The sequence below is a fragment of the Protopterus annectens genome, chromosome 6.part1 (genome assembly GCF_019279795.1).
Source record: "Protopterus annectens isolate FY-2018-M chromosome 6.part1, PAN1.0, whole genome shotgun sequence".
Lineage (NCBI taxonomy): Eukaryota > Metazoa > Chordata > Ceratodontiformes > Protopteridae > Protopterus > Protopterus annectens.
Window position 1 is genome coordinate 280,624,892 of NC_056738.1, and position 14,502 is coordinate 280,639,393.

The following is a 14,502-nucleotide window of genomic DNA, read 5'->3' on the forward strand; positions in this document are numbered from 1 at the left end:
TAGAGGTCTACTTCATTTCACTGAAAACGCACTTCACTGAAACTCATTTCATTGAAAACTCATTTCACTGAAAATCAGTCTCTTGAGCACAATTCACCAAAAGTTCACTTCACTGAAAACTCATTTGACTGAAACTCATTACGTTGAAAGGTATATACCCTGTTTCCCACTGTAATGCGATCCTGGAGTTAGTATATATAGTAAGGGGGGGTGGGGGCACAGCCCCCCACATTGGGAGCTGTGGGGGGCCTAGTCCCCCACATAGTTTGGGTATATATTATCTTTTGGAAAGAGTTATTCATTCAACTTGTAAGTATCCATGTCTATGGTTTCCAATGTTTAAAATAGGTGGGGGGACACAGCCCCCCACAACCCCCTTACTGTATATACTAACTCCAGGATCGCACTACAGAGTGGAACAGGACATATACCTTTCAACAAAATGAGTTTCTGTCAAATGAGTTTTCAGTGAAGTGAGCTTTCAGTGAATTGTGCTCAGGCAACTGATTTTCAGTGAAATCGGTTTTCAATGAAATGAGTTTCAGTGTAGTGTGTTTTCAGTGAAACAAAGTAGATCCATGTATGTATGTATATGGGTCCCCTTTACATTACCGAACCGACACTTCACCGACACGCAGAAGACAGAGACGAAACGACCGACAAGCAAGTTGATCGAAAAGGTGATTTGCCGACAGCCGAAAGACTGACAAGGGTAAAGTGTGCGATAGTGATGGAGTTAGGAGCGGTCAGGTAAGTGTGCGATATTGTGGGATTTTGGGTTAGGGTGTGGGAAAGGTGAGTGTGTGGTAGTGTCGGAGTTAGGGTTCGGGTAAGGTAAGTGTGTGATAGTGACAGACTGTAGTTTAGGGACGGGTTAAGTGAGTTAGGTTTAGAGTGCGGGTAGGGTGAGTGTGCGATAGTGACGGGCTTTATGTTTTAGGGTGGGTTAAGTGAGTTAGGGTTAGGGTGCAGGTAGGTTAAGTGTGCGATAGTGACAGTCTTTAGGTGTAGGGGTGGGTTAAGTGAGTTAGGGTGCGGGTAGGGTTGCTGTGCGGTAGTGTCGGGCCTTAGGGTTAGGGTTTGGGTTAGGGTTAGTGGATATGTCATTGTGTGTCATGTGTAGTTTACGTTGTTTGTGTCGGTGTAATTGTGTTTGGTTTTGTGAGTTGTCGGTGTTGTGTGTTTGCGGTTATTTGGGGTCGGTGTTTTGTGTGTCAGTGAAGTGTCGGTTCGGTAATGTAAAGTAGACCCATATATATATATATATATATATATATATATATATATATATATATATATATATATATATATATATATATGTATCACACACTACAGATCTGTGGCTAGAAATGAACTAACAAGGATCAAAACATATAACCAAACACAAAATGAGGCGGCTAATGTCTCAAGTTTGGATGAAAATTCAAATTGGAAAATGTAATATGTAGGTGAACATTAAATACTTTTTTATTAAATTGTCCGGTTTGAATTTTCACTGGAATTTTGGTACAAAGCTGTGATGTGAAGTGATCCTACCTTCAGACATTAACCGCCTCTTTTTGTCTTTGGTTATTATTTTTTTTCTGCTGGGGGGGGGGGGGTATTTCTCCAAGCATCAAAGCATGATCAACAGAAGAAGTTGCTTTGATAGCACAAAATAATTACTTTAAAATAAATACAAAAAGTATTATTTTTAAATGGGGCTAGCCCTCTGCAGCCCATCACTGCCCCCCCCCCACAACTTGCATTTCCAAATATACTAATTCTGAGATTGTGCAATTTAAAGAAAGTAGAAACGTTCTTACTTTCACAGTTCTGCTATCTAGCTAAATTAACTATGTACTATTTGTCTTAACGCAAAGTAATTATTCCCATTTTGATTGACCCCATTGTGCCATTTCTTTTGTTATTAAATGTTAAATCGCCTCATTGAGTGCATTCCATACAACTCAGTTCTCAGCATTAAAATTAAAAACAAAATTAATACTGATTTTCTGTTCATGCTACAAACAAAGGCAATCTGAGGGTCATGCTGCTCAATGCTAGAAGTCTAAATCTCAAAATGTACTCACTCGAAACACTCCTTAAAATGGAGAACATTGACATTTGTGCTGTAACAGAGACCTGGTTCAAGGCAGCAGAGAGCACCCCTACACTACCAGGCTATAATTCATTCCACACCTTTTGACCCCAGAACATGGACCAAAGCTCCAAAGGTAGTGGTGTTTCCATATTCAAAAAGGATCTACACACCTCCAGACTGGAAGCCCAGCATAACGGATCAAAGATACTTCAGGTGGAGCTAACATTGGGTAAGACAGCGATTCAGGTCATAGCCTGCTATAGGTCCCCAACCATGTCCAAAGACTCACACTTCACATTCCTAAGCACCCTGGAGAATATTAGGGTCCAACCTAACACTCTCTTATTAGGAGACTTCAACTACTCCTCCATTAGCTGGAAAAACTACTCATCTACCAATGCACTTGCCCAACATTTCCTTGAGTTCATTAATTCCAATGCCCTGGACTAGCTCATTCTTTCCTCCACTAGTGGTAGCAACATCCTTGACCTGGCCATTACTAACATGGGTGACCGTCTACACCAACAGTCAGCTCCTCCCTGGTTAGAACCGACCACAAACTATTCACTTTGGAAATCCACATCCCTCCCACCCTGCAAAGGTAACCACCATGAAAAACTTCTCCAAAGCTAACTTTGGGGTCCTAAAAAAAGAGGTGGCTAACTTCAAGGCACTCGTGCAAATGGAGAATAGTTGTATGACTGCCAAATCATACACCAATGCACTGTATGAACATCTACACAAATACATGGATCTCTCCATACCCAATAGAACCAAGACACTCTTCTCCAAAAAAAGGAAGCCAATCTGGTGGTCCCCTGCCATAAACAAACTCTACAAAAGAAGGAGGAAACTGATGTGGAATAAGGTGATGTCCCAGGACTGGAAAAACTCCCTTATCAGCCTCAACAAAAAGTTGAGATCCCTCATCAAATCCTCTAAAGCTACCTATGAAAACAGAATTGCAGCAGATAGTAAAGACAACCACAAGGTCTTGTATAGTTATGTAAAGAATCTCCACGACAATACCCAGATTTGCTCTGAGCTACTGCACAATGATACCTCCTATACCGAGCCAACAGATATTGCCAGTATACTGGCTGACAGATTCAGTGCTAACTTTACCCCTATCCCCCCCAAAGGACAAATCACAATACAAGTAGATTGCCAAGCACCAGTATTACTGCTGCACAGGTTAAAACAGCACTGTCCAAGGCCAAGAATACAGCTTTTATAGGACCTGACAATATCCCTGGCTGTGTTCTACATGAACTACAGAGTGAACTGGCACCTCACCTGTGTGCCCTGTTCAGTCACAGCCTCACCTCAGGCTTTGTCCTTACTGAATGGCGCAATGCTACAGTTATCCCTCCCCACAAAGGAGGAGTGACTACAGACCCTGAGAACTAACCCCCATTAGCCTGATGAGTCTGATATGCAAAGCTATGGAATGCATCATCATGGACTTAATAAGCAAGGATATAGGGAATCTTCAAACTCTGGATCCCACACAGTTTGGTTTTGTGAAGGGTATATCATGCCTGCTCAACTTGGTTGACTTCTTTGAGTCAGTCACCAGAGATGAAGGCAAGATGGTTCATACAGCCAACCTTGATCTGGCCAAGGCTTTTGATACCATTCCCCTCTCAGGAATCGTAAGAAAAACTCACTAAGTTAAGCATCAACCCCTATATCACTAGGTGGATTGCAAACTGGCTCATAGATAGAACCCACAGTGTGAAACTAGGTGACTCCAAGTCAGACTGCCAGCTAGTCACAAGTGGAGTCCCACAAGGTTCAGTCCTGTGTCCTCTTCATTTTAGTATCTACTTCTCTAAAGTCCAGGTCAACACAAAGGGACTCTGGCTGACAACGTTTGCAGACGATTGCAAGTTGGGAGCTATTATTAACTCCCCAAGTGATGTTGACATCCTACAGAATGGCCTCACTGAGATCAACGACTGGTGTCAGAACCATGGCCTTAACCTTAGTGCAAAAAGATGTGTTGTCATCCCCTTTGGGAAAAACCCATTTCCCATGAATTACCATATTGATGGTAGTCCACTGAACACAGAAGGCATTATAAGAGATCTGGGAACACAGGTTGACAGCAACCTTTCTTTTGATCACTACATTGCCAGTGTGGTCAGAAAATCCTTCTATGTGGCACATCCCATTACTAAGGGATTTGCATCCAGGAAGAAAGAGGTCATTTTCACACTCTACTCTTCCCTCATTACGCCAATCATCGAGTACAATGCCCCATTTGGCATGTTACCACACTAGACACCTGCAACAACTGGAGAGGCACCAAACGTACCTCACAAAGAGGATCCTAGGCCGTAAACACTTGTCCGATATGGACAGACTCCAAAAACCTCCAGCTATTCTCTGTCTCATATTGCCTACTTAGAGGCGATCTCTGCTTGACTTACAAAGCCATGTCTGACACAGCTCTGTTAGAAATGCTACATCTAAAGAAATCTCAATCCCTCTGCACCACATGCTCCAAAGACCTCAACCTCATTACCACAATTAACAGAACATGCTGGAGGGACAGGTTTATAACCCAGAGACTGCCCATGCTATAGAATAGACTACCCATACACATCAAGCAGAGCACCTCACTGATCCTCTTCAAGAGAAATTCTGATGAGTGGATAGGAAACAGAAAATTCACCCTAGGGATAACTCCAGTGGCTCTACTCGACAGAGGCACTGGGAACTAAGGTCTGGTGGCACTATGTCAGGGTAATCCTATGGCTAGGCTTGTAAAGGCCCCAGGGCCATTAGCCTAGTACACACCTATGAACCTATGAACCTATGTACTTCAATACTCAGGAGTATACCTTAAGCAAAACTACTGTTCAATTATAATTATTTATAATTATGGCCATATATTAATTTTTTAAAATATTATTGCACATGTTCATGGATTCATATAATTTGTATTACATCCACACTTGCGTTATTTGTTTAGTAAAATATCTGCTTGGTTATAAATATCCTATCTTTTGTGATGCTATGAAACATGTCAACAGTTGCACTTTGCCTTTAAAGCTCCCCTGCTCATCCATTATCCCTGCTACTTTACATATTTCTTTTGAACTAACAACAAATTAAGAATTATTTCACAATTTGCCTTCAGAATAAACTTAAGCATGGGAGTGAAGCGACAGCACTCAGTTAATAAAATACTATTCATGTATTTATAGCTAATGTCTTAATTTAGCTAAAATGCAACTACCCAGCAAAAAACTGACTCTATAACTTTACAAGCAGATTAAGAATACATTGAAAATCAGTAAGAATATGTTTCTTTTCACATGTAATAGCAATTAAATCTTGAAAAATAAAGAGGTAAACATGATACTGAAAGTCATTAATAAAAACAAATTGCTGTGTTAAGAGCTATGTATCTATAAAGCTTCATGTTAACCACCTTAGACAATGCATGCTGTAAAGAGAATATATGTAGCAGAGTGCAATTCCTTACAAGTAGGATGACCTAAATCATCCCACAGTGTAGATGGATCAAACCCTGACAATGAGATGACCTGAAACTGAATCACAACCCAGGGAATAAAGGAATGGTCAAGGAGGGTAGGAGCGAGTGGTGAATGCTGGCTATCCCACCTTAAAGGATGGACACTGCTTAGTCTTATACAGTAGTAGTTCATAGCAGAGGCAAGGAAAAATACAGCTGGTGTGTAACCAGTGACATGGAACAGTTGCCAAAGATTGGAAAACACAATAACAGAAAACAATCTATGGAAGCTAATAGTTTTGTGTATGGAAACATGCATGAGCCATTCATACCTAACACTACACTCCTCACTTTAGTGAAGTACGTGGCAAAATATTCAAAGGGTCAGTGGAAGTTACGGTCCTAAGCAGAAATCATGGTAGCTGGTTGGATTATAGCTCCTCCCAGATTTTGAAGCAAATGGTGGTGTGACAGCGGTTGGGATTCAATGGAGAAAAAAATGGCCAAAGATCATGAGCGCTCATGCACATACGTGCACACTTTTATACATTACTACTTAACTTCATACACTACTTTCTGTAATTTTTGTATGGTTTTCTACTAGTTTTCATTATATAAACATGTTTTGGGGCTTTAAACATGAAAGCTGTCCTGACAGTTTATTATTTATTTATTTATTTCCAAAGCATTGACATTTTTTTCTGAGTTGTTAGTTACTTAGTTTTTTTATGCACACTATTACACATGGATGGATATTTATCAGATGATATTATTAGACAGATGTATTTTTATATTTATAGTGTTCTAGTTAGATTATGTTTATGGTTAGATAGCTATGTGCTTTTTCTTAATTTTAGTTCTTATTACAGACCTGATGAAGGCTTTATTGCATTAGGTAGCCAAAAGCAATTTTAGTTAAGTCTTTTTATATGTATTTTATGCTTTTCTGAATATCTGGTTTTGGAATGTGGGCTGCAAATAGATAAGTAGTGTTTTCCTTAACTAGGATTTAGTTAGATCTAATCAGTAGTAGTGTGTGGGCGATACTTGTTGTTCTAAAATGCACTTTTACAGCACTGTTTATATTGTTTTCCTTGACTAGGCTGGTTTAAAATTAAAAAATACATACATTTTCCACACCTACTTCTAAGTATATAAAAGTTGACATGTTTAACATTGTTAAAGTATTTCTGATTTTTGTTAATGAGGATCGCTTGTCTGTGATGAATAAAGGCTTGTTGGTTTGGAACACTACCTGGGTTTCATGATTTTTGGAAATTATTGTGACTGAGCTTATCAATGAAGTTTTAAGACCACTAGTTTATTTGTTTTTTATCTAGGTGACATAGTGGAGACAATGGAGAACCTCTGACTAGAAAAAGAGAGAGATTCAGATAAGCTACAGCTTAGTATCCTAAAGGAGTCCAAAAAGGGTTGGAAGTTTTGACTTGAATAACACTAAATCAGGAACAAATGGAAAAAAATAATCATAAAACACACAGAAGGCCACGACCCAGAAGGGCCAGCCCCACTCTGTGATATTATATTTTTATGCCTCTACACTTTTTATATTTCACTTTTCTGAGTTTCAGAATGTTTTGTAACAGTACAATAAACAAACAAAAAAAAAAATATATATATATATATATATATATATATATATATATATATATATATATATATATCTATATATATATCTTGGTGAGGTTGGACACTGGGGGAAGAATTTTTTTTTTAGGTCTGAGTATACTTTCCAGTGTCTCACTGGTTCAGCAACGAACAAAGCAGCACAAGTAACCCTCCTTTGTTGGTTGTCTTTTAGGAATATGTTATGGATTTTGCAAGTGTACTTGTGAGATTTATCTGCCAATGATCTGAGTGCAGTTGTATTTGATGACACCATGACTATAAGCTGGAATCCAAAGACTACATCTATTATCTAAAAATGGAAACAGAATTCTAACACTAAGAAGGAGAAGATGAGGCATTTGGTGGAGAGTGCCCTGTAGCGGTTGTTGAAATGGTGAACCCATCCAAGTAAGATGGAAATGAAATATAGCAGTATGAAAAAAAATTTCCATTACTAACAGCAAAAAAAAAAAAAAAAGAGTATGGGGTAAGCCCAAAGAAAACGAGCATCTCAGAGATGCCTTTATCATCCAATCACAGGGCAAACCATTAGTGTAACCATACATGAGCAGAAGAATCCATTTCTAATGTAGTGGGGCATCAAAAAGTGTCAGGCATGATAGATGGAGTCAGGCATGATACATGGAAAGGAAGAGGGAAGCAATGACTGAAAGTGGATCTTGGAACCTTTTCATAAGAAAAGGAACAGAAAAGAATAAAGTAAAGGAATGCAGATGTTTTTTCAAATTTAGGGTGACAGCTAAGTGAATGACTCACAGAGACTATGAAAGAAGGACATTTGCTATGTTGGTGAGATTCAGGTATGACATTAATAAAATCTTCTTCATAAAAAGGGCAGTAAATATCTGTAATAACCTGCCTATGCTTAAGGCAATATGCCACAACTAGGGGTTTAATCATCCATGAAGCATGAGATATCAGAGAAGGGAAACAAACTGAGGAGAGGAAACTGTTTATCTGATTAAGGACTACTCAAATACACCAGCCATGTGATAAGTTCTTCTCTTGTTACGTTTCTTCTGCTTCCTTAAGTGCATCATTATACACACAACCACTTACAGAATGGACTTTAGTATAATGCAGTTATTAAAAAGCTAGGTAGAGCACCGTGCTCTTTAGATTTGTGCTTTAGCTGATAAGCTGATCAAAAATACAACACCCTGTTACTTGTCCTGACTATTTTATAACAAAGAGCAGTGCTGAAACAACTTCTTTTCCTTGTGCAACTGCATATAACCTCATACCATGGAATATAAACTCGGGTATCTTTAGCTGCAGAAGTAACCAATGAAATTAAACTTAAGAATGACTATAGTCAAACTAATACACTGTATGAATGCATATAAATAAAAATAAAGAAATATGCTACAGAGATACAATAAATAAATGTGCTATAGGAGTACAAAAACATCACTGTATGAATACAAAAAGTGCACTTCTTAAATACAAAATTAATAAGAATAATAATGCATTGTAGGGAGACAAAAATATACAGAAGGAATACAAAAAGTACACTGAAGGAGTAATAACAGCAATAATATAGTGTAGTAACAAAACAATAAGTGTATAATCTAGTGTAATAAGAGTATTGCAGAAATATCTTTACACACTATAGCTGCAGTCAGAATTAATATGGCAGCCTATTCATGATAAAATCATGAATTCTTTTCTAAAGTTATCTGGTAAGTCTGCTGTTTCCACAACAATAATATTAGAGGTTCATAGGTACCTCCTAAGCTATAATCACCCTTGTAATTTAAGTATGAATAACGTATAGTAATGAATATAATTATTTTGTTGTATTCTAGTGCAATATATTTTTTGAAAAAAATTAAAAAAGAAAAACAAAAATTTGTATTATGCATACTTAAAACTATCAAATTGTGCATAATTTATTTTGCAAATGGTACCACGCATTATCTGTTTATTCATAGTATATCATTAGCTGATTACTTAAATGGGAATTACTGAGGAATCCCAATATATACCATACTTGCCTTTTTTGGATTTTTCTTGAATTGGTGTCATGTACCCTTCTTCGTCCATTTCTCCTCGTTGGGTTCTTTCAGAAAGAAATGCAGTAGGGTCTGCACTGTATCTTTGTGCGGTGCTTTCCTCCCTGGTGCGTGGCAGTAACTGCTTCCTGAGAGTGCCATTACAACATACTCCATCAAAGACATCTCTAGGTGGGCCTTCTCCTCCTGCTGCTTCAGGAATTCCACAGGTTGCTGTTCGGCATGGCATCACCATTGCTACTTCAGCACCAAAACCTCCATCTCTATAACCAAACTGATTCTGCAGAAAAGGAAGTATACAAACCAAATAGTAATACTGCATCTTTACTGTAACAAGCTTGAATGTGCATTCATTTCATAGCTGTTCAGATGAGACAGCCATAGGACGTTGTATGAAATCTTAATGTTGTATGCATATGGGTGCTCATTTTTCACAATAAAGTGTTGGTGCGTTGTAGTATGCTCTTTAATAATCTGTACAGATGCCTTATGGGTATCATTTACAATGGAAGACAAGTCGGAGATTCTCTAAGTAACTAGACTAGCCTTGATTAATCTGACTGAGACAACAATAGGTATTTGCTTCTGTTTCTCAGCACCAAACTGTTGAGAGATCTTGTGACAGCCATGTGATACAATACTTTACAGATATGCCAGGATTAAAGTAAAATACTCTCAAATAATCAGGAAGCAAACATAAGGCTTTAAATAAAGTGCATTTCTATTTGTTTACCTGGATGTTAGAAACCTCATGGCACCTAACAGATATTCAAAGGATATTAAAAAAGTGAAAATAAGAGCTGACCATCATAACAGTTCATTTGTATGTAGGTTAGTACAAAGTATACAGACTACTATCTGCTAAACAGCTTTGCTCTTTAGAAAGGGGTCTCTTGCAAATAATAGGCAAGACACAGAAATATGGTACTTAATTGTGAAGGACCAGTGGAAAAAGATACTGGTAACTTCCATACCTGCACACTATTACCTCAGAAATGAGAAGATAACATGAAATAAGCAAACACATGATCATAATAAATACACATATGAGAAACACAGCATGAACACAATTGAAAGGAAGCTGCCCCCTGCACAAAAGCTGGCTACAGACATGGTGTTACCATTGCACTTACATGCTCAACTTGCTGACTGTAGTTCAAGTAGTTCAATTTGCTTAAGAGGTTTTATAATTTGGGAATTTCCAGCCACCCCAATATATGCACGAACAGCAATTTTAGTCAGTGCTCCTTCATGTGTTCTATAAAAAAACGTTGCTGCTCCTACTGTAAAACAGCACTGTTGTGGGGAGTGAACACACATACACACATGCGCGCACACACACACACACACACACACACACACACACACACACACACACACACACACACACACACACATGCATGCACACATAAACACTCCACACATGCGTACACACACTCACACGCGCACACTTACACATCCACAACCGCACACTCACATACTCAACATGCACATACCCACATGAAACTTTGAACAAGCACTGTATGGAACTAAATAGGAAGAAAAAAACTAAGTTTAAAACAACTAGTGCCTCAGCATACTACCTGTTAAATCACATGACTGAAAACACATGATGCACACCAATACTATGTCCATTAGTAACTAAGAGATAAAAGGGGAGGGGGAAGGGTAGCAGACCATTCAAATAAATACAAACATTGTATTAAATTTCTAAGATTCAATTTTGTATTCATATCATTAAGATGCAAAGTATTAAAAGTAAAAACAAACCTTGGTTCTTTATGTAATGAAATGTTAGAAAAGGTCAAAAATAAACTGTAATTTCTACCTTCTTACATATTAAAAAGTCTCAACTGATCAAACTCACTATTTTGTTCATAGAAAAAAATCTTCAACAGTAATAGCTGCTGCAGAATTTTTAATGTCCATCAGATGTTCAGAAATGAGTAATCTAACCATCCTAGTATAGTAGCTGATTTCTCACTTGGACACTTCAGAGGATAAAGAGCACCAGAATTATAATATTCCCGATGTACATTAATAACGCATCTCTTACCATTAATATTATGAATGGTATTGTTGTTTCTGCTATGGATAAACACTGTAGTCCTTACAGACAGCACTGGAAATGTGTCAGGAATCAATAAGCATGTAGAATGGACAAGTTTGTCCATAGCATTTGGAGAATTTCTGTAAGAAATAATGGACTAGCAGGTAAATATTAACAAGGACTGTGTTTATATATAAAATATTATAATGCTTTCTTACAGTGAGAGGTACACAGTACTTCCTCCACAAAGGGTTATAAGATGTAATTGCCCTGAATAAAGAGATAATTAATGTATTCTCTTAGCAATGTCTGCTATATAATCTGCAGCAAATGTATTAAAAGCAATAATTTCGGTTCAGAGACCATGGGCCCGAAGGAAGTCCCATACTGCAGAGACCATACAACATAATAGGAGTGCAAACTCATGGCTAACAGAAAAGCACTGACACCTGTAGATTACCCCATGTAGTATTTTGTACAGGAAACCTACAGCTGATATTAGTTTTGTGTTAGCCACATGTGCATGCCCTAGTTATCTTACATTGTCCCTGCCATTCAGTGTGTTCAACCTTTAGCTTTAACTGCAGACTGAAGAACCCAACCCTGCCACGTGCTTTACACTCCAGTCTACTTTGTACTTTTAAAGCTGTAAGAAATCACATATCTAGTATGCCTCATAAGACAGGTAGAGTTAGTAGGTTGGAATGGGGAGCCCAGTTGCTGCTGCTAATGACAGAGGCATCCTGGTAATTTTGTGTGCATTCATTGACCAGTTATAACTACAATGAGATAAAGGGGGCAGCTACCCTGGGCACAAGCTGTTAGGAGACACAATCTGCAATTGCTGATGGGGTGTGAGTGCAATACCAACTTTCATTTTAACAGCTATGGGTCATATAGCATATCCCAAATGAATATGCATAGTAGCTTAGTATGTTACTAACTGCAGCAAGGGGCTTCCATAACCTTACAGACCTTGAGTTATTATTTTTTTTAATATTTGTCAAGTCTGGGAAGAGATTTTTGTCCTCACCTTCAGGAAGACTTTATTATTTCTTTTGAGTCCTCAATATTTTGAATTTGGGTTGAGTGGGGCACAATGACAAACTGAATGCACCTCTGCATTAGTCTCCTTTTTTTCAGATTTTGCATGTGACATTTAAAAACTAAGGCATATAAAAACAGTCTTTTCTGAATTTTGTGTTTGCATGAAAAATATGTCAGGATCATCCAACTTTCCAAGAAAATCTTCATATTTTGGCATAAAACAATAAATCTAAAACCACCAAAAACTCAGAACTTGGTGGAAATCTTTCTACAGACGGGAAGTCTTGGATTCAGAGGCTGAAATTCATATACAACATTGTGCAGTATCAATAAGTTGTAGGGGTGGCTGTCAGCAACATCCTGGTATTTTTGATTCGTAGACGTACACTGCACAGCTGCACAAGAGCTTGCACAGATAAAATTCTTTACATAGAAATGAGCACTTAAGTAGATGTAAAATAAAATGGTTTACATTTAAATTGCTGAGGGATGTTTTGGTGACCATGGGTTTTCAAATGACATTTGGCTGACCCGTGTTGCTGATCCTTCCCTTGTGCGAGTTCTGTTTTAGCAAATGCTCAGTGCATTCACAAAGATGAGGTCAGTCATCGAACTAGAGATTGCAGTACAGTGGGAATCAGGAAATGTACCCTGTTCCCCACTATAGTGCAATATTGGACTTAGAATATATATTTTGCATGGAGTGTGGGGGGGACAGTTCCCCACCTCACTTTATGTCTGGTGAAGTGAAGGACTGCATTCTATTAATGTCGAGTAAGGTTGAAGTCTCATATTAGTACGTGGATTCGACATTTTGCATATTGGTACACTCCGTTTTCAGATTTGGAAGTCGATATTGTTTTCTTTCAGCCAACTGTATTTCGTACTTATGACAGTAAACCAAATAAAATGTGGGGTAATGAGTGCATAATAACATATGAGTGAAGCACATAAAAAGATGGCAAGCTTCATAGTCGCCAGTACACACATTGGAAAGCTTGACTGCATGGAAATCTATATCCATACTCTACCCTAGCCATTAAAAACACTGCCAGTGTAATCAGATGTGAAGGTACGGCATATCTATGCCATTTCAGGTTGGTTATCAATGCAGTACAGTATGCCTCTATAGCCTTTACCAAAATATCACTTCATATGTCTGGTATCTATGTCTTTGTGTAACTGGGAGGCATTATCACAAAGATCATATAACATGCCTACCCACTCCATTAAGGACTGTGTGACAGCAAACTGTCCCTGGATTATATTCCTGAATGTCATCAGTTTAATGCCCAGTGCTGTCATCACATTAAGGGACACCTGAGATGTTTGATGATGTCACATACCCCTGTTTATTTGCCTGTGGTGGGTATGGCCAGGTTAGGAACAGTGTTCACCTCTCAAGCTGGAATTCTGGTCATAGACAGAGCATGCTGAATCTTTCAGATATAACTGAATCCACCCACCTAAGGGGTGGTGTTGCAATTAATCAGTGTACCCATAAGGGGTCCACTATGTTTAGCCATATGTTTGCAGAGGACTGTTTAAACCAGTACATCCATGGACAGCCCATTAATTTCAGCCATATATACACAGGTGCTGATGTGTTCTCAACAATAACATCAAACGGGGCCACTATCTTCTTCCATTAATGCACAAAGGATAGTGTACTTTCAACACGTACATCTGCAGGAGCCCACTGTCTTCACCAATTAAAGCATAGGGATGGTATGCTTTCAACAAGGGAAATTACTATCTTTATCCATTCATAAATATGAGATGATATGAATTCAGGCTGTACATACACAGGATGTCACTATCTTCATCCATTAATACACACGGGATGTTGTGTATTCAACCCATACTTATACAAGGGGCCACTAACTTCCCACACTCATACACAATGGATGGTGTGCATTCAAACAGTGCTAACAAAAGTGCTCCACTACCTTTGGCCATACATCCACAGGGAATGGTGCGTCTTTAACCTGTACATAAACAGGATGCCTACAGTCTTAATCGATTCATACACAGGATATGGTGTGCATTCAAGCTGCAGATGTACAGGAGCACACTATCTTCATCTACTAATACACTGGGAATGGTGTGCATTCAGCCAGTGTATCTACAGGGGGACCAATATCTTTTGCTATATATACACTCACAATGG

General features: G+C 38.4%; 1 protein-coding gene across 2 annotated transcripts in view; it reads right to left on the bottom strand.

The window, feature by feature from the left end:
• ERBB4 (erb-b2 receptor tyrosine kinase 4) overlaps positions 1-14,502 on the bottom strand; it is a 4,056,904-nt gene that overhangs the window by 16,459 nt on the left and 4,025,943 nt on the right. For both annotated transcript variants that reach the window (XM_044075709.1, XM_044075708.1), the window contains one exon: positions 9,218-9,515. In XM_044075709.1, the coding sequence (XP_043931644.1) occupies positions 9,218-9,515 (298 nt within the window). The remainder of the gene's footprint in view (positions 1-9,217; positions 9,516-14,502) is intronic.